Raw genomic sequence first — 26,854 nt, forward strand, 5'->3', positions numbered from 1 at the left:
TTGGGCAAATACCTGGTTAAACACAGAGTTGTCTTTAAAACACAATATTCTTAAAGATGTGATTGCAAGGTAGGGGGCAATGAAAATATTATGGCTGAAATACATAAAGTCATCATTCTCTGCCCTCGGGAGACCCGACCTATATACAACACCTACAAATATTAGGAAAGCGGACATTGCATGGATTAAGAAGGAATTCCAGGGGAGGGCACGTTTAGAGAGAGAGGAGCTGGAAGTCAACAAACCATTAGTAAGAGCACATTTGGTCTTATCCTCTTCCCCCTCTATGGAACCATATCTGCAATTTGTCACCAAACCCTTGCATAGATTTTTATTAACCAGATTTAGAATGAACCTGATCCACTACTCACTAGGTCGCTTTCCTGTGTGGGAAAAACCAGAGCATGCACCACCCTGTGAGTGCGACCAGTTTTCTAATCAGGACACTCTTCATTTCATGTTTTTCTGTGGGCTATACAATATAGAGAGGGGAAAATATCTAACACCTCTCCTGAAAACTATGGGCTTCATACAAGTGAGACCGGCCTTACTTTTTCTTCAACGGTTACCAGATGCACATGTCACTTTCTGTGTTGCAAGTTTTCTTACAGCCGCTTATAGAGGAAAAAACAAAAGAACCCCTAGAACTGCATTATCTTAAACTAAAAGTGTACTAATATTTTTAACTCTTTTTAACATATTATGGTGTTTAAATAACTGACTTTTTTAAATGATGATGTGTAAAATAAATGTATTGTGGGTATTTTTAGAATGTTTTAAATGTATGTATTATCTTTGCCTTTTATGATTTTAACAAAAATCGAATGAAGTGTATTTTGACTGACTGACTGACACTATCCAACTAGAATAAACAATTGCAGCCTGACAGGGGTTGCGACATGGCCACATGGTTGCTTTTATTATACATACAGAACCACTTCCTTGTTTGGAGAGAGAAGCACTCAGCTGACACTGCAAGGTCACTAGATGCTCAGCAGATTACTACATACCAACATGAGGGATGACCAGCTTGATACCAAGACTGACAGCCTGATGACACTTACCCGCAGTCAGTGGGGATTTAGACCATCCGGACAGGGGATTGGCAGATAACCCACCCTAGGCAAGACTAGGTTAGGGTGCGCTAGGTAGGAGTACACTAGACACAGTACTTATATGTCCAAATGTATACAAAAATCCCTCAAAAAAACGAAGTATGGTAACCCTAACTATGACTACAGAGTGGCTTCTATATATCTATAATGATATGCTGTGATCATGTGACCTCAAAGATGTTGTGACCAAAGAAAGGAAGAGAAAGGAGGTGGTGTTTGAGTATACTTTGAAATCATTAAGCGATAGGTCAAAGCTTTGGTCAATGAAAAGAACGTTTCTGTGGCCTGTTTTCAAACTTTGACTGAGGAGAAGGGCATTCCACTGCCATGCTTCCAGACTTTGTCAAATGGTGATGGCATTCCTGACTTACAGTTTTGATTGAAAAATGTTGTGAATCTTGAGCAATGAAGGTGTTTCTGTGACGTTTTGTTTGTAATCGAAGGAGCTGCTCAGAGTGAGGAGTTTGGTGCTTGGTGACCTGCCAAATAACTTATTTCTGATGGGTATCTCTAACTACAGGTTCCTTGAATTTAGAATAGCCTCAATCTTCACATTGCATCCGGAGTATTCTTCCAGCAATGCTCCTGCTCACCGATAGATGGTGCCATATAGCTCCACAGTGACTCCATACCACCCTGAAAGTGACTGAGTGGAGTCACATATAAGCGTTACCCTTGCACTGTGATGTCAGCTCCTTTCTTTCTGTGCTCTACAATGTGGATCTGGACAGCTGCTCCTGACTTGTCAGCCTTCCTACAACTCGAAAAACCCTTTTCCCAGTTTGCCTCCATAAACGACATGTTGGCTGTGCTTGGGTTCAGTCACACAACAAGTGTACCTTCTGCACTTTAAGCCGATTCAGGACTGGAAGGCTATACTCTTGTTGCTGAACATAAGAAGAGGTCACTGTTGAAATATAGGCCCAGCTCCTATTTCAGGACGCAGGCCCAATTGTGATCCTATAGTAGCTGCTGCGAAAATCATATTTTTGCTGTCAGGTCCTTCTCTAACCCCGTTTTCCCCATGGGACCCATTACTGGGCTTATTCCAACTCCATACTTACTGCTCTGGTGCTAAAGTCCATGCCGCTGTCTGCCGTACGACACCAACACCTACTCCACAATCTGCTGCCCTGACACAATTTTCTGACTCTGAACCAACGCTGTCCGTATTTTTGTGTCATGCTATAAAATCGGAAAAGTGCTCAGCATGAGAGTTGCCTCTACAACTCAATTCTGAATGAAATGGCAGAGGATCTTCAGTGGAGGCTGATAGATACCAAGCTGACCACCAGCAGGTTTCTCTCTTCCAGGCAGAGTTCACAGTGGTGACAGATGCATTACTGGTGGGTTTGTGTTGCCTCTGGGCGAGGTGGAGATCAGTGCCCTCTAGTCTCTGGTGGATAGCCAGCTACATGTTAGTCTTCAGAAGTTTCTGGCAATCCAACTGACTATAAAAGCCTTCCAGCTATCCATCAGAGAGAGTCAGGTGCAGGTCCTCTCAAGCAAAACACCATCAAGTAGTACTGCAAGAAACAGACCAGAGTGTGGTCCTGGAACCTGTGGAGGATTTGCCACATCTCTGGAGATGGTTGGACCAGCAGAACATCTTACTTGTCGCCAGCCACTTATCGAATGGCCTAAATGTCAGAGGGAATGAGCTGAATAGGTAGTGTATTTTGTAAAGTAAATGTAGTGTATTTTGTAAAGCGCACAGCTGCCCCAACGGGGCGTCCCGGCGCTGTATAACGCTGTGGAACCCTTCCTGGCTCTCCCTGTGAGATGCCTCTCTTGGGCACCCCCAAGGTGAAGCCAGGCATCCCAGTGTTGTAGGGGCCGTTGTGGAGATTAAGCAAGCTATTGCCCAGAGTGCAGCAAGGGACCCATGATTAGAGTAGCCGCCGATGCGAGAATTATCGAGTCCGCGGACATTTATCCCAAGACCCTGCCACGTCGGGACTTGAACCCTGGTCCCGGGACTGATCTCTGCTTCAGAGTCTGCCGCTCTAACCAGTGAGCCCCACTTCTCTGGTGCTGTCTGGCAGATCACAAGTGATGCTGGGAGTCAATCAATGGCCCACATCTTGGCTAGATCTATTTTCTCTGTTGAGAAAGCACATTATCAACAATTCTGCCTCCTGGAGTTTCCTCCTGGGTGCTTGTTAGGAGAGGCATGCTAGCTGGTATGGAAGGACAGACTCCTGTACACCTTTCCACCGCTACCTCTCTTGCCTCTGGCTCAGATGGAGATCAGGACAGATCCGGCAAAATCATTCTCAACGCCCTAGACTGGCCCATGAAAGTATGGTCAACAGAGCTCTTGAGCATGTGTCCTTCAATCAGGCTTCTACTTCAGAAGGACTATTGTCCTAGCAGCAGAGCAGATTCCTACATTCAGAACCTCCGCAACCTACACCTTCATGCTATGGAATTGTGTGGCAGCATTTGTATGCTTTAGACTTGCCTACCGAGCTGGTTGAAGTCATCCCTCTAGCCAGACATCCATCTTTGGAGTCGATCTATGCTGGAGATAAGTTTGTCCCTTGATGTAGGGCACAAAATATCAACTCCATACCCGCCATACTTACAGTGGGCACAGTGAAAGGGTTATTGTTGGTCCTTCGCAGTCCTTTTGTGTGTTTATCTGACCAACTCTATTTGTTTAAGTTGCTTTTTGTGATGCATTATATAAAAAGTTGTATGCACGTTTTTCTCCTAAAGACATTTTTCACACCAACTTTGACGACCAAGACCACAGGACCACCCCCACCACCCCTGCCCCCCCTTACCCCCAAAACACCATGCAGCAGACCCTCCTCATCGGGACCCCTCTCACCACAAAGACTATGAAAAGCATCCACTCCAGAGCACCTATTGACCCTTGCCCGCCACACATCATCCACAAAGCCGCCGCCGCCACCGCCATCACACCCAAACTACGACAAACTATCAACTGCTACCGCGAGACGCCACATTCCTTGACGGTTGGAAATGCACTTTATGAATAAATAAATAAATAAACAAAGTCAAACCCCTCCTCAATAATTCCTCCGCAGATCAGACAGATCTCTAGAACTTCAGGCCCATCTCACTTCTCCCTTTCGCCACCAAAGTCATTGTGAAAGTCATCAACACCCAGCTAGCGCACTTCATAGAAACCAACAACATCCTTGACACCTCTCAATCTGGATTCCGCAGCAACCGCATTACAGAGACTGCCCTCATAGCCGCCACCGACGACATCTGCTCCCTCCTCAACCAAGGTTACACAGCAGCCCTCATCCTCCTGGACCTCTCAGCAGCCTTCTACTCAGTCTCCCACCACACACTAGCCGCCAGACTCCATGACGCTGGCATCCAGGGAACAGCCTTAGACTGGTTTTGATCATTCTTCTAAGGCAGAACACAAAGAATAAGACTCCTGTGCTTCCTCTCCGAATCCACAGAGATCAGATGCAGAGTACCCCAAGGATCCTCCCTCAGCCCCACGCTCTTCAATATCTACATGGCCCCCCTCGCAACCATTGTCAGAAAATACAGACTCAATATAGTCTCATACGCTGACGACACCCAGCTCATCCTCTCCCTCACCAATCGCAAATTACTACCAACTTGAAGTCGGTGGTAATATGCGATTTCTTAAGGCCAGATCACTAATTGTTGGTGCCTCCAGAATTGCATTTAAGGAATCCAATTTGCGATTCATTGCGATTCCTTAAATGCATTCGCTAAATATGGAATCACAAATTTTGCGATTCCTTATTTTGCGATGGCCTTTTGGGATGATACATCCCAGAAGGCTTTTTCCTGTTCGCAAACAGGAAAACCCTTGATTCATCTGGCCCTATGCTTTTACATCAACCTCGCTAAATAGCATGCATATAGGATAAGCTGTCGAATAAAGACTAATGAAATGATAAGCTGTTTGTGGGTTTCTCTGGGGCAAGGAAAGGGAAAGCTGTACAAAAGAGGCCCCTGCCAAGGTAGCTAGTCATCTGTACTAAAAACTGATATGTACTGGCCATTGAACAACCTTCTGAGGGACTATGGTCTCATTTCACCAGGGTCAAAATTGTTACAATAGCTTTTAACGCAAGGGGTGCCTGTTCTAGGCATCCGACCATGCTGTGATGTGTGCGTTGGTCCATACTTTAAAGAAACTCTAATGCCTGGACAGGCAGGTCTGGCACAAAGGTCATGTCGCCCGCTCGGTTTTGCAGTACTTTTTGGTCTGAGACTAATCTGTAGACCCTCCACCAGCGGGAGGTACCGCTATGGTATTTATTGTAAAGTTGGTTAATATGGATTTTGAAGCATCTATCAGAACAAGTTATTTACCTTTGGTGAGGATCTTTTTGGTAGATATTGTACCTAACGGCAGAGTCCTCATTGCTCTTCACCTCTCCATTCAGGGGAATGGGCTCTTTTCTGCTAAAAGCTCCTAATTTAGGAATCAACCCACTATCTTAGATCATTTGTTCTATGATCTGCGTCTCACGGCATGGAAAGAGAAAGATGCACCTCACTGACTAAAGCGTGGAGGGTGTCGCTTATATGTGGCTTTGCTCTACCACTTCCAAGGTAGTATGGAGTCCCAGCGGGGAGCATTGCTGGGAGAATTTCCCTGATCCAGTCTTAAAGGTGAGGAATATGCTGTTAGAGAGAGTATCCACCAGAAAGCGCTTTACCGAAGGTAAGGTAACTAGCTTGTCAATGTTTCTTTTTAATGTGAAGAGGGGTTTGGAGTTACTTTTTTCCAGTTTTGATAAGCAGTTAATGGCCCGAGTAGGCAATTGCGCTGCCAGTCCGCCAACGATTGGGCTTCAGAGTTAACTAAAAATGTCCATGTCTGCATGTCTGTCTGCATCAAAATATAGCCAAACACTTATATTTCCATTTCTTACAGTTCTGGTAAATTTAGATGTGATAATATTAACAGGTAGTATGAGAACTTGTGGCAGACTAATTAATGTCTGCTTTTGCTATCACCTAACTTCCGTGGTGGGTTTCTGCGAAAAGAAAAAAAAATATGTTTCACACTCTTGTGTGATATTTGAGCAGCACATCTGTCCTGTTCTCTGTGTGAAAGTGCTCGCAATTAGCCCGATCGTTCCGCGTGCATACCTGTTACAATTTGCATTTGTGTGTCTCTTATAATTAGCTCACATGGCTTACTATATTTGTTGTGCTAGTCATCATGAACAGCAGTTTTCACTCCTTTAGAAGCAGCTTATGAAAGGTCATCAGCGATTCTGCAGTGCTTTACTTACAGTAGTGTAATTGTCTCTATTTTTTCCAGTTGTCTAGATCGGATTTATCTCCAACTTCCCGCTACCCAAGTATTAGCCACTCTATCACAACTCCTTTACAACAGCAGCTGCCAAATCAACTCTCGCCTTCGCCCATGACGTATCAGCATTCACATGCAGTAAGTATTTTAACATTGATGTTGAACTTATAGTGCCACTTGCTCTCTTAGTTGTGGAGAAAAGTGGCTACTGTGAATGTTAGAAAAGTTAGCAGTGGTATCAATACGTTTTGAAGGGTTTGACAGTCTCCGGTTAGGCAATTTTCTCAAACCCATTTTATGTATGGTCCCTTGGGCCAGGGATGCAAACTTTTTCCGATTTTACTCCGGATCTCTCCCAGCCATCAAGGACAATGAAAAGGGAAGGGTTGTACTGAGAAATGTAAGTCCTCTATACTCCTCCTCCAACTGCATCAACACTTGTGTACCTACTTCCGACCATGAAAAGGGATGCAACATTAATTGCTGTATTGCCTTATGCACCTTTTGTGCATGTACAGTAACAACTAACACACCTTATGTCTGTATTTTCTTTGACAAATAAATGGCCTTCAAGAAAGAAATGGGTGTCTCTTTAAGGAGATAGTCACAGATGGGCACCTTCCACTGGTGTTTTTTTAACTAATGTTCAACTTTGCATACACTTTCACCTCAGACAGACTGACGTCTTGGAAGGGAACCAGGGTCAAGTATTTTTAATATTATTTTTCAGGAATCTCTTCTCATAATTCTTGCAGTCACCTGGAAAAAACTATTTTTTTCAGTTTCTATGAATGTTATTTCGGGGTGGTGTATTTGTACATACCTATGCTTTCCTTCTAGTTGTATGTGTAATGCAGGGTATTTGTGCTCAAGTCACTATAGTACGCAAGTGCAAGTACAAGCCGTGACTCAAACGTGGGGTGGAGTTGACTTTTACTTACAGCCCCATTTAATAGAAAACGCAAAAGGTGATAGGAGGGATACTGGCAGTTTGTCTCACCAGTGGCAGGTACTCAGGATAGTATTCCAGCCCATCGTTCTTTTGCCTACAATGTCCCCTCTGTTTGGAACCAGCCGTATGCATATCATTTTTATCCCTGCTTCAATAAGAATAGTTGAGCCCTAACTACCAGGCTCTTCCTGAACCTTAACTCGAGCAACCCAAGACTGCTTTGCCCTAATTGGGTCTCATCAGTTGGGTGTAGCTTGGTTTCCTGTTGCACAATGAGCACAGGGCCCATATTTCGCCATAACCTTGCCACTTAGAATGGTACTTCAAACACACTACTGTGAAGGGAGGAATACTTGGAATTTGTCAATCACTGTCAATTGATTGGTGTAGCATTCCAACCCATATGCAGCGAGTCTTGGCCCTGCTCATCTAGGAGCGGTCTATCACAACTGCCAGGCCGGGTCCTACTTGGACAAGAACGCAAGTAACCCGATGATCTCCATACCAATGGTTATGTTCCTTTTGTGACTGCTATAGCCACGAGTAGACTGTAATACTGACACTTGGTAGCAGCTAATTGATAAGTCAAGTTGTGAGGTGTAGTTCTTTTTACCCACATGACAGGCTGCCTCAGAGGCCTCTTTGGTAAATATGTGTAGGTTGCCTTGTCAATTATTCCATCCATGTGAAATGGATGTATGTGTGTACATGAGGCATGGAAGTACCTTTGCCTGAGGGACCTCATGTATAGCTGTAACCCCAAGCTGTGGCTTGCTGCTGATACAGCTGGTTTTGTGGTAGCGCTTGACCCATTACTCCCTGCAGGTGCTTGTACAGCTCCTTTCTTTACTCCCTCCCTGTCCATGCCTTTGTAGCCAGTTTGGTGTGTCTCGTGTTTGAATTAATAAATTGGTGGAATGGAGGTAGAGGTATCATTTGTGTACACCCTGTTGATTTGATTTCGTTTGAGCAGAACTGCATGTTGCCAGCTGGTTGTAACATCTAGTCCAAGCAGGAGGCCAAGGGCATGGCCACTGTTGTCACTTGGAATAAGATGTTGTTTTGTCTGCCCATCCCCTGTGTGCTGTGACCAGCTCAGAAAGATGAGCCACGGCCCCAACAAGGGTCTCTTGAATGGCTGAAACCTACCTAGACTAAATATTCTTCTTGGACAGGCACTATCTAATGTTGATCATAACTATGCATTATGGATTAAAATCTCTCTGATATCCACAAACAGTAGAATATCTCCTCATGTGTGTGATTCCCAGAACACATTTTGCAATATATTTTTGTGTGAAAAATGTATTAAATATAATTAAACATACTTGCAAGAGACATACAGCCACCAAGGTACAAACACAAAAATAGACCCTTTGTAACTTAGCCCCCTAACCAAGAAAGATGAGGTCTATCTCAGGTCCTTAGCCTAAGGGTGCCCCAGTTAAAACCTGATACGTATTGGCAAGCTTGCCTACCATACCATCTTACCAGATCACTTCTTTTTCCATAGCTAAGTGTGACATAATGAACAAAAATGCTATTTGTCTACATTGAGAACAATAAATAGGCTGAAATATTGACAGATGAACATCCAGTAATGGAGGAGTCTTGCAACATAAACAGAACTTAAGGTAAAATATTTATATTTCTTTACGAAAGACCATGTATACATAAGATTTTTATATTCACTTTTTATAGGAAGTCCCTTTTGGCAGCAGCATAACACACCTGGAAGCTGACTTTAGCCAAACGAATTTCGTTTCCGAGCCTTCTCAACCTGAACATCTGCGGGAACTGACATTCACTCCAGTGCATGCCCCAATAGTCGCCATGGGAACACAGACTGGAAGGTAAGCATGACGTCTTGAACACAAAGTATTACGAAAAGGTATTACTGGCAGAATTATAATGTGGCACATAGCGTTTCATTAAAATTAGTACTGTTATTAGTCTTCCTTGATAAATAGACTTTTAGCGCTACTTAAAATAGCTTATGTTATGTTATGTTATGTTATGCTATTTATTCTTTTATATAGCGCTCGGCTACTCAAAAAGAGTGTCCCGGCGCTTTTGGCAGGATTGTACTATCTGGGCAATGTTATGTTATATATTTTTGTAAAGTGCTCGAATGCCCATGGGCGTTTTGGTGCTAGCTAATCGCAACCAGAGTTAGGCTTAACAGGAATATATAATAGGAACAGAACAGCCATGTTTTCTGAGACTTCCTGAAAAGCAGAAGACTAGGCAGTGATCTAATAGAAGATGGAGGTGCATTCCAGGCTTTGGCAGCGTAAATAGAAACCTCTGCTACCCCAAGTCGTGCGCTTAACTCTCAGTACCGGCAACAGTTTTGGCAGTAGCTGAGCATAAAGGTGTGACAGGACCATACCAAGAAAAAATTATTTTAAAGAAGCTCGGACCTTGATCATGCAGACCCTTATAAACAATGCAGATATATTTGAAAAGTCTCTTTTGGTTAACTGGTAGCCAGTGAAGTATGCTGATGGAGTTTGACACTGAAAGATATTTGGGAATTTTCAGAAGCAATCTAGCGAATGCATTCTGCAAGTTATGGTGTTTGTTAAGGACATGCTGATGGGCATTCAAGTACAGCCCGTTACTGTAGTCAATCTTCTTTAGCTCTAGGGAGGTGACAACAGCTTTATGAAGATTGTCAGGAATGAATGAAATGATCTTCTTGATCATTCTTAAAATAAAATAGGCGGCTGAAGTGACAGCATTGACCTAGTCATGATTAACCAGTTTATTGTTGATCACAAAACCAAGAATTTTAGCCACTCTTATAGGGGTGGGAAATAAACCCAACTCTGAAGGCCACCAGGCCGTGGACCAAAAGGATGGCTGAGGACCAAACCTAAACTCAGAACCTTCGTCTTTCCTGAATTTAGTTTTCTGGCAGTTCCTAGACCTAGACATCCAGGAACTGATTGCCCTCATACAACTGCAGAAATTCTCCTCAGTATCTACCTTGACTACAAGTTGAGTGTCATCAGCGTATGACTTTAGCGAAATGAGGAAGGATCTTACCAGGTCTGCTATAGGAGTAACGTAGATGCTAAATAACGTGGGTCTGAGCGAGGATCCCTTGGGTACCCTGCAAGGCAGACTGTACACACTGAATTTGCTCTCACTAAATGGACAAACTTCCCAACCGCAGAGATAGGAGTTAAGCAGCTTCCTAGCAGTGCCAGAAACTCCAATCTTGTCCAGCCAATCCACCAGCAACCCATAACTCGCTGTGTCAAACCCTTCTCTAGATCGGGCAGGACAAGTGCAGCACTGCCATCCTGGTCCAAGGTAGACCCAAGTTCTTCAGTAGCTTTGATAAGTGTGGTCTCAGTACTGTGACCAGCATGGATGTCAAAGTGAGTGTCATCAAGGAGTTACTTAGCTTGGATGTAAATTTGGAGCTATTTGTTCATCACTTTTTCAATCAGCTTGGCTGGAAGGAATAAGCAAGAAATTGGATGATAGTTATTTGAACCACATGAGTTCAATTATGGTTTTTTAAAAATATCATAGGAAAAAAGAAGAACTGGGGTATGCCCAAGTCACCTTCCTATACCTGTGTAATGGCCGGATTTTCCGCTTAGATGGGATCAGCCCCTAGGAGCCCCTATAACCCAGCCAGAACGTACTCACCTCCCTCCTTAGAGCGTATTCACAATGGATATAGGTATATATACAAGTCGTACCTAAGGATGGGGAAATAGCAATAAACATGCATAGGTTTTCTACCATATCTTATTCACATCAGTTAGTCTCGCGGCCGCTCCGACCCAGACTGATCTACCCCAGGGCAGATATGACACACAATCCGGTGCGTCTACACATGGGCCTGCAGAACCCAATGCTCTCTTTTCCAAACGGTTTACAATCCGGCACACCTACACGCTGGTCTCCCCCCCAGCGCTCTCACTTACACAAGCCACAATCCTGTGGGTATACGCGCTGGTAATCCACCCCAACGCTCTCACTAACGCCGTATATCAACGGCGACCACATTCCTATGAACACCTATCGGAACAGTTTCTCCTTTGTCTACTTGGGATAAAACTATAATAATAGAATTTGGTACGGTTTCCAAATAGTATAATGTGCCTCTTATCCTTGGCATCGAAGGTCCACTTCGCCCCCTATTTATGTGATCACCACTTACCTGATTGGGGTTACTCATCCATTCATATAAACAATAACCACCTAGAAGCCACGTTTACCAAGATTGAACAAGAATACTCGGCACACATCCGTTCACTAAGAACTAGGGTATTTATTGTCAATAAACATATAACACAATACTATGCAACACGAATTATGCACAGAAAAGGTAAAGATTAGAATGCGCGCTTATTATGGAAAGGGCGGATGTCACCTTATTAATGTGACTCGGCAGTCATCTAGGTTCCCTTCTCGTCTCTGTGTCTTGGCTCGTCTCGCAGTCACACCCCAGCCGTCACAAGTACACGTCTGCACCGCTAGGCTCAACCTCGTCTGCTTCCCTCCAAGCCACTGGAACCTTGCTGGTTATTAGCTACCGTATCTCTCTCTCTCTCTGTTTCAGTGCGCTCCGCGCTAATTCTCCTTCAGTCTTTCTCAGAGAGTCTCGGTCTTAAATCTTTCTCGGACTTCAAAGATGGCGACTGTCCGCCATGAAATAATTAATAGCAGAGATGCTAACGGCTAGATGCCGCCTACGAACTAACTGTCGACTAACTAACACCTTCACTAATATCAAAGCCTGTTCCTTCATGGAAAGCTACGGCCAGTAACCTGCCGCCCACCAAATTCTTGTACCTTCCCGTACCAAGGACACGTTCCCAGCCGGCCGGCCTGAAGTTGTGTCTTCGGAGTGGAGAAAAATACATTCCTTCGATAAGGGCCAGCCTGAGCCGGTTCTCTCCAAGCGAACAACAGCTTGAAACTAAAACATTACACTTGACCTAGAAGGCCTCTCGAGCTACCAGGCAGAGGGCAAGATGGAGTCTGTCTCGTTTAAGGCCTACAGGGCCCGCAATATGCATAACTCCATGGAAAATATAGCAAATGGGCAAATCATGATTAATACTTATGTATCTATCCCCTAGCTTGAATTCATAAGCCCTATTCTAAAGAAAGGGACACGAAAATACTCTACTATATAAAAGGCAGGGATCCTATCTATAGTCCTAATCCCTATGCTATAAGGGTGATAGGCTGGAGTCACTCTCCATCATTCTCCCTCTTAAAGGAACCAGAAAAGGTCAGTCATTACAACCTGGGCATAGGACATCAAATTGATGAATAACAAGAGAGTACGGAGGGATAAATATCCAATTTATTTTCAGTAAGGGAACAATTAATTACCCTGATGTTACTGTATAATTTTACATGGACAAAAGTTCAATTTAATTTCACACACATACACACATACATGCCATCGGGCCACTCTCTGACCCACATATCACTTCAAAAATAAATTCATGGAAAAAACATACAACAATGTATATACAATGACAAAAAAAGAGACATACATATATGTATGTATATATATATATATATATATATATATATATATATATATATATACAAGACTCAGTATCTCCAATACCTCCAACAAGATATTTAAATCACTAGTGTTCACTCATAATATCTGATACACTTAGAGGTAGTGCTTCTAGTACATGAGGTACAACACTTCTCTATCTTTTCTAATAACGTGCTTATAAACAGTTCAGCATATTTGCATTAATGATCAGTCCTCTATTTAAAGCTGTTGATGCGGACGTGTTTCAGCCGTCAATTTCTTCGGGCCTCCTCAGGACAAGTGTAAAGCAAAATCTAAAATATCCATAGAAACAAATAATTACATATATACCACATCTATATCTATCCCACTTGAGGGACACCTAGCAATGACTAGTTGAACTGCAGCTTAATGAAATAGTTTCAATGTTTTTGCATTTGACTCGTGAGGGACACCTAGTAACGGCTGGTTGAACTGCAGCTCTTTGTAGAATTAATTTGATATCGGACACTATACGTGTATGAACGTTACGTGGAGGAACATAGTTTTTGCCTGAATTCCGTGTTTTTAATGGAATGCGTAGTTTATAAATCTCCACAAACTCTGCTAGCGGAGCGGAGTACACTGCCTAGGGTTACCCTCCAGTCAGATTAACAATGGCAGATCTATCCTCTGCGCTATCTGTGCCTCTTGAACTAATTTTGAGTTCACCTCCGACATTCGAGCCAAATAAAATCCGGCTCCAAGATCCATGCTGGTTCCCGCCACATTGACGATGGCCAGATGCTATAGGAGGGCACCATTCTTATTGTACTTTTGACTCTAAAATGATCCACCTCAATCTCGATCAAGGCCGCGTCCCGGAACAGTTCCGAACTACCGGTATCAGTTAATTCTGACTCTGTCAAAACATTACTTTTATGTAAGAGTCTCATTCCAGAACTTCAACATAATTTTGGATTCGATACTGAGCAAAGTCAACCAGCTTTCAGTAGTTATTGGGATGATTTGGATGAACTACCCCACAACAGAATGCCAATTTCTACTTGAACCTTCAAGAGGCCAGTGGGTTTGACACTTCCTCTGATGTTGGGTAGGTTTATCCCCGGCCTCTCAGCCTCATCCATGTGGTCATGCAGCTGAAGTCCTTCACTTACGGTCACCTGCTATTGAAGTGAAAACCAGTGTGCTTACAGAAGATTTGCAAGCTGGCCAGGCTTTGTCTCCGCTCTTGTTACCATTCAACGAAGCCCTGACTGACACTGTTATGAGTACCTTGGATAAGCCTTGCTCTTGCCCACCTGTGAATAGGCTGAGCCAGTGGCCCGCTCCATTTAATCCTTCTTTCCTAGCACAACAACCTACGCCTGGAAGCCTAGTAGATCAGGCATCCTCCAGCAGGATTAATCGCATAATTTCCTGTGTCATCTACCAGAGAGTCGAAAAGCATTGAAACATTTGGAAAACTGTAGCTCTTTGGTCAGTCAATACAAGCTATTTGCTGGGTAGGTATTCCCACGCATTATGTGACATGCTTTCTGATATTTTGCAGGCAGTCCCAAAGGAATACCGTGCCAGTCTGGTGCAAACTATTCAGGATGGGCACAGCTCCCCAAAATGTGACATTGGATTGTGAGTGGACAGTATTGATTTTTAGGCTTAGCAGTCAAGACTAGTGTGGTGTTGCGGCGCCACATATGGATGAACTCCTAAGACTTCTCTGGTGATGTTCAAGCATCACTCATGGATAGGCCTTTTTTCACAGTTGTTGCCTGTTTGGTAAGAATGCTGATTCCACTTTGGAGTGCTTCACAGAAAGCAGAGTCACAGCACGGACCTTGGCCTTCTCCAGTATCCCCAACAATTTTATCTCTTTCAAAGCCTCACCGGGTGTTTGTCCGACAGGCAATGCCTAGGCCTGCCACCTGAGCAGCAGGTACCCTGTCCTTTTGGGGTTGGAGCCCTGATCCAGTGGACAATGTTCATATCACCGGGGACTGGTGAACCTTCCAGTCCTCTGCCCCTCCACCATCTGTTTACAAACCCCTTACCGGCACACAACCATCCTGTGGAGTCCGTCATCCTTTAGCAGGATCAGTCTTTGCCTTCAGGGTTGGTAGGGCATAACATTCAACACGCAAATCAAGCAGATTGGTAAATGGGCTACCTGATGCCTTTCTTTTTGGACACGCCGTGCCTACCTCCCACATCAGAGTGGCTTTCGGTGAAGCATTTTGCTGCAGGAAGTACAGGCTCTTTTGGTGATATAGGAAGGGCCTGGCTCTGGAAATAGTAACTCGGTGGTACTCTCACTGTTTCCTAGTACCTAAAAGAGGATGGAAGCCTACGTCCGATTTTAGATCTTCGCCATCTTGACTTCTTCTCGTGTAAGGACAAATTCAAGATGCCTACACTGGCTCAGGTTCTATCTGCCCTGGATCCAGGAGACCGGATTGTAGCGTTGAACCTGCAGGATGCCTATTTCCATTTTCCCGTCAAGCTGCCCCACAGGCGCTACTTACGTTTAAGGTAGCCTATGCATTTTCAATTAGTTTCTCTTCGACCTCACCAGTGCCCCTCAGGTGTTCACAAAAATAATTGTGGTGGTCACAGCATATCTTAAGAAATCGGGCATACCAGTTTTACCCTACCTTGACAACTGACTGTTGAAGACTGGCTCTCCATTGTCAGTTGGCGACCACCTCTAGAGAATGCCAAACCTTCCGACACCATTAGAATTCATTATCAAGGTGCCAAAGTTACACCTTACTCCTTTCACAGATGCTCCCATTCACCAGAGCCATCCGGGATATGAAGAGTTTTTGAGGCTTCCCTCTAGACCACGGAGCCTAGAACATTTGGGATGTGATTCCAAAGTTTCCTCCTTGGTCCTGTGTCTCAGTGAGAGTGGATCTAAGGTTTCTTGGCCTATTGACTATCAATACTAATATGGAAAAAGTTGATGCTAATATGAAAAGCAATATTTTCATATGCCAGAATGAAATCGCATCATTATTAACAAATTTGCACGTTCTGAACTCCTCAATCCCGACTTGAAAATATGTAGGCAGGCAGGCTCTGAGACCTCAGCCTGCAAGTACATTCTTTACCATACATGGACCTCCGGAATTACTTTGTTGCATACAATGAACTGTATAAAAAGTGACCGTAGACCGTTTGTAAATTGAGACAGTTCTCAGACCCTGCGTCTGTAACTGTTCTCCTAGCCGCTCTGTCTAATCAAACAAACTATTCCTGTTTTTCCAAACGCCTCTTGTTTTTTTCAAGGTATATCATGTTTAAGCAACAACTCCAAGGGAACCTGTCAGATTTCATATAGGTGTCCGAGGAGACCTCAAAAGATTGGCAGTGGTGGCTGCTCGACAGCAATTAGGCAAGTAGCAGATCCCTCTCTTTACACCAGCCAAAGCTGACCGTAGTGACAGATGCATCATTGCTGGTCTGGAGGTCATATGGGAGAGGTAGAGATCAGAAGACTCTGGACTCTGGTGGAAAGCTGACTCCACATTAACCTGTCAGATTTGCGGGCTATTGAAAGCCTTCCTTCCGTCCATCAAAGGAAAGCTGGTTGAGGTTCTCAAAGACAGCATCACCACCATATGGGATTGCAACAAACAGGGCAGGGTAGGGTATTGTGCCCTGTGCCAGGAGGCTTTGCACCTATGTAACTTCTGAATAATCAGGGCATTTTCCTTGTCACACACTACTTGGCAAGATTGGTAAAAATGCCGGTGTACACAAACTCAGTCGGTGACGCCTACCGGATCATGAATAGCAGTTAACTCTGAGGTGACACAGGGAGTCTTCTAACAATGTGGCAGAGCCCTGTCTCGATCTCTTTGCTATCACTGAGAATGCGCAATGACAGTGCTTTTGCACACTGGTGTTCCCGAGAAGGCTTTCTCGCGGAAACTCATTCCACTTAGAGTAGAGCCCAGGATTCCTGCTTGCCATCATGCCTGCTTCTCTCACTGCCTTTCGTTTTGAACAAGATCAGGAACGACCAGGCTCAAGTCATCTTAGCAGCTCCAGGTTGGCCCAGGAGAGTATGGTTCCCAGAACCTCTGGGTATGAGCATCAGTCCTCCGTTCAGTGGATCAGTTCGGGAGGATCATCTGTAATAGCAGCAGGACAGGGAGAAGTGTGGCTCAATGGTTAGAGTGGCAGACCTTGATGCAGAACGTTGGCCAGGGACCAGGGTTCGATTCCCGCCTCGGCGGGATCGGGCTTAAATTCCTCTGACCGGATATTCTCGCCTCAGTGCCGAATCTAAGCATGGGCCCCACGCTGCAACTCTGGGCAATAGCTTGCTTAGTCTCCACAACGGCCCCCGATGCACAAGGGATGCTTGGTTTCACCATGGGATGCCCAGGAGTGGACACCTCACAAGGAAAAGCCAGGAGAGGTTCCCTTGTGGTAGGAGTACAAGCGCCGGGATGCCTCCGGGTTACTGTTCGCGCTATACAAATACAACACACACACACACACTCAGGCTCGGCAGCCTTATTAGGTCGCTACGACAGAGCCTTATGGTTCTCCTTAGACAGCTTCAAGGAAAAATTGCCAAAGGAAGATCAAAGGGATTTTGAGGTGGACATCAAAGAAGGGTCGCTTGTTGCCAACCAAGTGATTAGCACAGCAGTGGATGGTGCCACACTGTTGGCGCACTCATATGCACATGGAATTTGCGCCAGGAGATCCCCCTGGTTGAGACTAACAACTCTCAAGTCAGATGCTCAACAGAGGATCTTAAATCTCCCTTTTTCTGGCTCCTCCCTGTTTGGCACTGATACAGATGAGGAAATGGGTAGGATGAAAGCCAAGGGAGAGGTGTGGCCCCGTGGCCAGGGCGACTGATGCTGGAATCTGGGGATCACGGTTCGATCCCCGGTTCTGGTGTCAGATTAGCTCAGCACCATGTGACCCTGGGCAATAGCTTGCTTAATCTTCCCTACGGCCCTGACCCGTGCCTCATGGCAGAGTGGGTTAAAGAATGGTGATGGATTAAACCAGATCTGTTGACTGGGTGTGAGTGTTTGATTGGTTCAGATGCTCCGTCCCTCACCACCCCCTTTTGTACCGCTTTGTTCCCCATAAGTTGGCAGGGTATGCCCAGACGTAAGTCCCTTGCTGAAGCCAGCTGTAATGCCAGAAACCGGTCCTGGGAAGCTTGATTCCGGTCCAGGGAAGACATGGCTTGGCAGTTCGGGCTGGACTGTTCCCATGAGGCACAGGGTCAGACTGATTTGCATATGGCCATGTCTGAACTGGGGTGGCAGAGTGGGCTAAAGAATGGTGATAGATTAAACTCAAATCTGTTGACTGGGTGTGAGTGTTTGATTGGTTCAGATGCTCCGACCCTCACCACCCCCTTTTGTACCATTCTGGATACCTGTCAGGCCGCAAAGTGGGAGTCGATTAACGCATTCAAAAAGGACTACTGCCTTGACAGTGAGGTTTGACAGGAAAGGGATTCTTCCCTTTCGACCCTACAGGATTTCTTGATCTGAAGCATTCCACAGGCCCAGCAGTGTAGGAGGTACTGCTTTTGTAACTGCTCACGAGTTGAGGATTCTCAATTGGAATTATTCATCAGAAGAACAGGTTACTTACCTTCGCTAGCGCTTTTGCTGGTGGGTACTCTATCTAATCACAGACTATTTCTGCCCTCCTGCATCCACTGTTCTGTGAAGTATATTTTTTGTTCCATCTAGAAAGGTTCCACATTAGGGATCTGCACACTGGTACACCTGATTGATTGTTGGGACCTGTGTCTGAGCATGCAGACTGTTACATGAAAGAAAATGATGTCGGTGAACAGGTTGGTACGTATATACGACTCAGACCATCACTCTTGGGGCGGGACGTGAATGACCAAGTCTGGTCTGTTGCCTGAGGATATTTATAAGGCAGTTAGATAGACTATCCACCAGATAGAACGTTACCGAAGGTAAGTAACTAACTTGTTCTTCAGGTTTCTTACCGAATTTTCAAATGCTACAAATAGTTTTTTATGATTTACCAACAGAATGCAAGTGTGCTGACAAGAAATATGGGTGAGACCAATATTTGAAGGTATCACTTGTTTGTTTATCCCGCTTTCTGCTCTGATTATTATGCTTTCACTACTGCCCTAGTGCAGTTCTCCACTCCTGTACCATTGGAAAAAGAAAGGTGCGATCATTGAACTCCAATGCTTTCCTATTGTTTGCTCTAATTGTGCAGAGTTGTACCGAAAAAGCTTATATTTCAAGGTTTTCGTGTGTCTATAAATGATGTCTTAGTCTTGCTGTAAACCATGGAATGTGTCTCCTTCTTGAGCATTGCACAAAAACAGTTTTTTTTTAGGTCGAAGCCTGGCGTTCCTTGCATAAGCAGTGTCGCGCAGGCGATCATTTTTGATTTCCAGTATGGGGCTTTAACCCGCCTCTCTCTTCCATTGGCTAGCTCCATAAATGGAGGCTAGCCATTGGAAGAGAGATGTGGCAATCATTCTGGGAGCAGATTTGTGGGCATTCCCGTGTTTTTTTCAAGCTCCGCCCCTTTTTTACATCATGCAGCAGTGGGCATTTGTTTATTTATTTATTTTTTCCAAGGTTTGTTTTTGTCATTCCTCCGAAGATGGCTCCCGGGCAGTAGCTTACTTACGAAGCTCCGCAGTGCTGTCTTGAACCAGCGGACGTGAATATCGGTGTGTTTTAAGCGTTTTAAGCGATCCCATTTCCCCACAAAACTGAACGTGCATAAAATACTCTAAAGCCGGTAACTGCAACTTTTTTCAGTTTGATCCACAACACTCCTGTGAACCTTGTAGCCGTGAAGCGTGCCCCCGGGAATCTAGTGTCTGCTGGCGGTGTCTGCCCGGCAGCCTGAAGTGCCTGACCCTGGCAGCGGCTGTGCGCGGCTGCCGCCCTCTAGTTGTTATTTTTAGAGCGTTGTTTTTCGAGAACCGAGAGCCTCTCTGGCCGTACAGCGGCCCTGTGTGGCCTATACTGTGGGGGAGAAGGGGAGAGTCGGGCAGGGGGTCCGGTTCCTTGTGCAGGACACCGCATACATTGATGTCCGGGTCAACCATGGGGCGGTCACATCCCTGGTTATGAGAATGTGAAGGGTGCGTTGGGGTGGGGGCGGGGTGGCTAGAGAAAGTTGCTGGGCCTCTAACTTTGTACAGCGGGGGCAGATACAACTTGGCCTGACTCTGCTTCCCTCCCTCGCGAGGAGACCGAGCCACAGATTAACGGGAGCGCCGAGCTAGCCGAGCCAAGGCTCTAGCATCCCCAGAGAGCCCGAGCCCGAGCCGAGCCATAGAACTACGTGGCATGGCAACCATGCAACACATTTTATGCAACAATGTGATAAAATATCTTCAAAATAAAAAGGAATTGTATTTCTCTAACATGCAGAGCCGAGTACGCCAGATATCGGGGCATTGAGAGGCATTTATGAAAAGTCGTGGCATTTAAAGGTGAACTTAGAAACATTCCTGCCTCGGCCACTACAGCGCCATTACTGAACTAGAGGCAAGGCCGCTGTTATGTGCTACCACATCTGGACTAAGCCCTCACTATACATTATACCGAGGCAACATTATAGTGTAAGAAACTCAAGGTAAGCACTCAGCCTAAACTCACAATTCGAAAGTGCTTTCCTTCGTGATAATGATGAAAGGAGGTTCAGTGAAATAAAATATTTTGCCAAGATTACACAATTTGGTCAATACGGAAGCTGGGAGAGATTCCCTCGCCATTGTGCTATTCAGCCACAGGTGTGCTTCTCTGTCTCCCACTGCATCATGGTCACTGCTTTTGCGCGTGTGGTTTGAGTGCAGAGCAGCTCGGCTCGCTTTGGGCCTGGAAGTCCAAGAAGAACTCGAGCCTGGACCATGTCTCGCGTCAGGGTCATGCTTAGCTCGAGCTTTCAGCATCCCCCCTCCTCACTCCCCTCTCCATCCTACGGAAATGGCACGAACTCTAAGGGCGCAACGGGTGAACCGTTCAACTCTCAAACGCATGGGCAGTGCGCACTTCCGATGGGTATACACCAGGAGACACATTTTCACACCTTTAAACAAAATACACCCCAGGGGCTCCAGTCTGCGCATCATTTTCGAAATTGAGAAATCTGATCGGTTTTCCAAAGATCACGGTGAAGACAGGGCCAGCTCAGCCAGCCATATTTCTCAGGCATGTAACTTAAACACCATTAGATTGAGTAATATTAGAGCTGGTACTCATAGCGCTTAGAAGCGACAGACAGAAGTGTGATCAGAAGTGCTATATTCAAACTTTTTGTTACTTTGACTCTTTCTGACTATCTGACTAGAATACTCTTACGTCTTGCTGCTGCATAGGTTGCTTTGCTGTAGTATTTCCCCCCCATGCTGCACAAGCTATGCTGCTAGTGTATGTTTACCTGTACGTGCACATTCTTTGCTGCTAATCTATTTTAACCTTTAGCTATACTATTTGCGTGGCTAGTGTATTTTCCGCTTGCTGCACAGTCAGCGTCGCTAGTGTTCTTTTTACCTTTAACTGCACACTATTCGCTACTAGTGTACCCTCGCTACACATTCTGCTTGGCTAGTGTATTTTGTCTCTTTTTGTACAATCTATGTGGCTAGTGTGTTTTGCCTCTTTCTGTAAGTCTGCGTAGCTAGTGTATTTTACATCCTGTTGCCCATTGTGCCCGGCTAGTCTAATTTACCACTACCACACCTGCACAATCTCCGTGGCTACTGTATTTTTTCTCCTTGATGCACAGTCTGCGTGCCTAGTTTAACTCTTGTTGCAGTCTGCCTGGCCAGTGTGTATTTATCGTTTGCACTACGTTCTGCCTGATTAGTGTATTTACCTCTTGTTGCCCAATGTGCTCGGCGAGTGTATTTTTACCACTACCTGCTTATTCTGCTTGGCTACTGTATTTTTTCTGTATGCTGCACTGTCTACACACCTATTATATTATTAACCTTGCTACACAGTCTTCCTGGCCAGTGTGTTTTTACCTCCTGCTGCACATTCTGCCTGGCTAATGTATATGTATAATTTGCTGTGCATTCTTCCTGATTAGTGTATATTGCCATTTGCTGCCTATTCCGCCTGGCTAGTGTCATTGTACCCCTTGCTGCACATCCTGCTTGGTTAGTGCATAGCTTCCATTTTCTAAACATTCAGCCTGGTTAGTGTATGTCACCTTCTGCTGCACATTCCGTCTATCTAGTGTACATCTATAATTTGCTGCACATTCTGCCTGGCTTGTGTAATTATACCCCTTGCTGCACAGTCTGTCTTGCTAGTGTATTTTTACTTCCCGCTGCACATTCTGCCTGGCTAGTGTATATCTACCTTGTGCTGCACATTCTTCATGGCTAGTATATTTTTGACATTTGCTGTATACATGGCCTATGTATTTTAACTCCCCACTGCACATTCTGACTAGCTGCTGTATATTTGACATTTGCTCCACATTCTGTCTGGCGAGTGTATTTTTGCTTCCCGATGCACATTTGGCCTGGCTAGTGTTTGTTTGTGATTTGTTGCAAATTCTGCCTGGCGAGTGTAGTTTTAATTAATGCTGCATTTTCTTACTGGCTAATGTATATTTGCCTTTTGCTGGCTGAGATCTGACCCCCAACATCCCTCCCCCAAAACAAAAACTTCTAAAGCTACAACTAATGCCCTGGGGAGTATGTAAATAAATAAAAAAAACATGAAACACAGCAGCGCCCACACTCCAGATATGAGCTGGAAACCCACATCCCACACCTGCAGTGTGAGAGACAGCATTGTGTGTATGAGAGACAGCAGTGTGAGAGCCGGCATTGTGTGTAAGAAAGACAGCATTGTGAGAGAGACAGCAGTGTGTGTGAGAGAGACATCAGTGTGAGAGAGACAGCAGTGTGAGAGAGACAGCAGTGTGAGAGAGACAGCAGTGTGAGAACTTTTATTTATATTTTGGTTTTTGAAACATAAATAAAACGCATTGTTATTTTCATTGTCAATAGCTCAAACTCGCGTAAATACACAACCTATTGCATTGCTGTTTTCAAACCAACACATAAATAAAAAGTTTGTCATTTACAATGCCAATAGCTCTAACCTTTGCAAAGGCGAGACCGTTGCATTGTAAATGCTTGTTTCTAATGTGCGTAAATAAAGGCCTTTTGCTTTAAATGTTGACTTATTAACAAGGGTAGTTCATATTGCTGCTACTCCAGTTCATTTATTGTAAGACTATCACGTTTTCATTACTTGTAAACTATGCAATACCAGAAGCCTAAAAGAGTGTGCATTCTAACAAATTATATTTTTGAGGCACTATTTTAACATTAAAAAATACATTGTCTTTCACAGCACGGCTTCGATCCTATCCCGAGCTTCTCTAGCCCGCTTTCACACAGCAGGGTTTCCAGATATCTTGGACTGCAACAATGAGGTTGCAGAAGTGGCAGATCCCGCTGATCCTGTAAAATTTAGCCCTCAAATAGAAGAAGCAGATCATCTGCAGTGCAATGAAATTATTTTGCAGTTTCTTGCTTACAGCAGGTAAGAAGGGGAATGTCTATTGCTGAGTTTGCATATTCCCTCTAAAAATAGAATTTGTGGCAAAAGTTGTGATATATGCTTATTGAATATATTGGATGATTTCAGAATATTCCTCAAATCATAGATTTAAGTACCTCAGACAGAACGTATGCTGCTCATTCTAAAGGTTAGAGACTTTAGTGGAAGTAAGGGTGGAAGGTAGAAATTACACAGATTGAGTGCCCTACACGTTGTTCATGCAATCATATCTTGAATGTTTTGATTAAAGAGAATGTGGCACTGTAAACATTGTACAGATTATCATGATCAAAGTTTAGTTAGCTAAAATGGAGCTATGTTGATCATGGCGTTTTCAACAATTTTTGTGCTGATGGAAGAAATGTATGCATTGAACAAAACATCCAGGAAGTGATGATCATACTATCTTTGCCAAAAGTGGTTGACTACCAACCCCTGCATTTACTGTTAGATGTGCGCTGTGCAAGAAAATTTGTGCTGAAATAAAGATAAAAAGAAACAGCACAAAGCACACCAAGAGCTGAACTGAATAATCTTATATTGCTGCAAACACTTTCAAAGAGGAATGCAGAACATGCTGATTAACATACTGACCACAAAAAGGGAAATTACTGTTAGTCAGAAGACTAGGTGCCCTTTGATGTGATCTACTCAAATTTACCTCTGGCCACATGTTCTGCCTCAAACCTTCTGCCGTTGGCGGACATTCTGCCTCCAGTACTTCACACTTTCCTGCTGTACTTGCTTTATTATTTCTGTCCGCACTTGCAGCCACTGCTTCCTAAGTTGTCCTGATTTGCATCTCTAAGGATTGCTTAGACCCGTGAAAAGTGTCAGCTGCAACTGCAACCTTTTTTCTACTATCTCTTGATAGTCACATGACTATAATTGCTTATTTGTTACAGGGGCTTCCTATCCTGCCAATAATAGTTAGCAGATTTAAACTCTGCTTAGCCCCCTCACTGCCCTCCACATGGCCAACTAACTATTGCTATTGCGGGGACCTCATTTCCACTGTGTCCTCGTTCATGTATTCCCCTCCCTGTACCTGCACATAAGTTGCTGAAGCCTGGGAACTCATCTCCTACAGAATTGTTGGTGGTGTCTGTTTCTGCACAATCCAATACTCGACCAAGGTCCTCCTTCAGGAAGAATTCACTGGGCCACTGTACTCTCGGTGCACTGTACCTCGCCGGGCAACTCTCCCATGAGTGGAGAAAAGAAATTACGCTTTCACAGGCCGGGTTGGGCCAAATTTGATGTACTGTCTTGCACTTCACTCTTGGCGCTGGGCACCAGCGTCATGGGCGATTTTAAGGCCTCACTGCCCTTAAAATGTAAGTAATTTTCATACTTCCTTTCACACCTCTCATAGCTCAAAGTAGGGGAAGAATCTAGCCATTGTTTTTGATAAACAAGGAACTAATGGACACCACAACCAAGGAGTGTTTTCCATTAGTCTCAGGGTCATTATTTTAATATTTCTCTCGGGCACCACCAGATTTTCTCTGTCAGACATTAACAAGCATTTGCAATGCAATAGGTCTCGCATTTGTCAGAGTTAGAACTATTGGCATTGTTAATGACAATTTATTTTATCTATGTGTTTTGGTTTGGAGTGTAGTAGATGCATGCCCAGAGACACAGCTGCAGCATTGCCTGGAGGACTAAGAATGAGGATTTACCACTGGAAACAGAGACACAGCTGCAGCATTGACTGGAGGACTAAGAATGAGGATTTACCACTGGAAACAGAGACACAGCTGCAGCACTAAGTAGGGGACTAAGAATGAGGAGTTACCACTGGGACCAGAGAAGCAGATGCTCCACTGTCTAGAGGACTAAGAATGAGGATTTACCTCTGGGAACAGATACACAGCTGCAGCACTGACTAGACGACCAAGAATGAGGAGTTACCACTGGGACCAGAGAAGGAGTTGTAGCACTGTCTAGAGGACTTAGAATGAAGACTTACTGACAGGACCAAAGAAGTAGCTGCAGCACTGTGTAGAAGACTCAGAATGAGGAATTACCACTGGCAACACAAACACAGCTTCAGCACTGCCAAGGGGACTTAGAAAGAGGAATTACTGACTGAACCAAAGAAGCAGCTAAAACAGCAGTGCCTAGAGGTCTAAGAATTTAGAATTACTGACAGGACCAGAGAAGCAGCTAGCAGTACTCCAGCAAAAGATTCATCTCGATGCTTTCATTGCCCAGCAACTCGATCCGGGTCACAAAGCTGTTTTTCTTGAGGACATTATAACGCTTAGCCCTTCGTAATTTTGGCAATATTAAAGGCCTTGTTGTGAGACCTTATGAGCTTCTCTAATCACTCCTTGGTCTTCCTCCAGAGTTGCTTAGTGCTGATCACGTTTCCAGGGTCTCCACTCCATATGAGGGTGCAATTGTCCATGTCTTTTTCAATATCATCTTACTTCCTGTAAATTGCAAATAACAAGTATGGTTAGTAAACTTTGGGCTACTATGCAGGACCCCTACTAGGCCTTTGAAGGATAGCTTAAGACTCAAGCTTTCAGATTTTCTTTGCTATTTCTATCAATCACTCTGTTGCTTACAAAGTTCTATGAACAAGGCACTGTTGCCATATGCCCAGCTAGCGTTTTACAAGCATCCTAAATGAATACATGAATAGTCTAAAATTCGATTTCATATTCAATAAATGAAATTAAACATAAATATATAAACTAGTGCAACTTAAAGAGGCACTGTTTGGTTTTAATTACAGAGCCTGACCGATCAGGCCATGCACTTTAAAATGTCTATTTTTAATTCAATATTAAAGGGTTTAAATAATAAAAAAGGTACTATCGAGTCAAACTCTCTACTCTGGATCTAGTGGAAAAGAGAGCTAAACACTTAATGTAAAACAAAATGACATATGAACGTTAAAAAGCAGCATTATTTCTATACCAATGTGTTTGTGGAAAAGAACTCCAATGCAGGTACATTTAATGCATACAAACTACCTTCTAAATGTTTGCCCCCAGTGTTAGCAAAGTATGTGAAGCTCAAACTCTCCATGGAAACAATGGAATGTCTTCCATTTGACACTCCATGCACAAACTTTGGAATTTGACTGATGCAGACCCCTATGACCTCGCACCACCTTTAGACTGAGACTATATTGTGACCATTTGCTGGGAACGTGTGAAGCTACAAAGGAGGCACCCTCCACTGAGTTTGTGCTGACCCATGCTTACTTTGTGTGCCTCAATTGTGTCGTGAAAACACCTCCGAAAATGAGCAACTTGACGAGATGGAGCCTTGCCACAGGACAAGAGACATCCTACTCATATGTGCAGTTTTACAGCAGTCCATGTATGTAATAATACACTCTCCATTTGTGCTCAGTCCTGCACGGTCAGG

General features: G+C 44.3%; 1 protein-coding gene across 1 annotated transcript in view; it reads left to right on the forward strand.

The window, feature by feature from the left end:
- The window catches only part of NPHP4 (nephrocystin 4), a 1,007,060-nt gene that overhangs the window by 515,095 nt on the left and 465,111 nt on the right, over positions 1–26,854 (forward strand). The window contains exons 13-15 of the mRNA XM_086921734.1: positions 6,415–6,543; positions 9,059–9,210; positions 23,255–23,446. Of these exons, the coding sequence (XP_086777860.1) occupies positions 6,415–6,543; positions 9,059–9,210; positions 23,255–23,446 (473 nt within the window). The remainder of the gene's footprint in view (positions 1–6,414; positions 6,544–9,058; positions 9,211–23,254; positions 23,447–26,854) is intronic.

This window comes from Lissotriton vulgaris, chromosome 5 (assembly GCF_964263255.1).
Source record: "Lissotriton vulgaris chromosome 5, aLisVul1.2, whole genome shotgun sequence".
NCBI lineage: Eukaryota > Metazoa > Chordata > Amphibia > Caudata > Salamandridae > Lissotriton > Lissotriton vulgaris.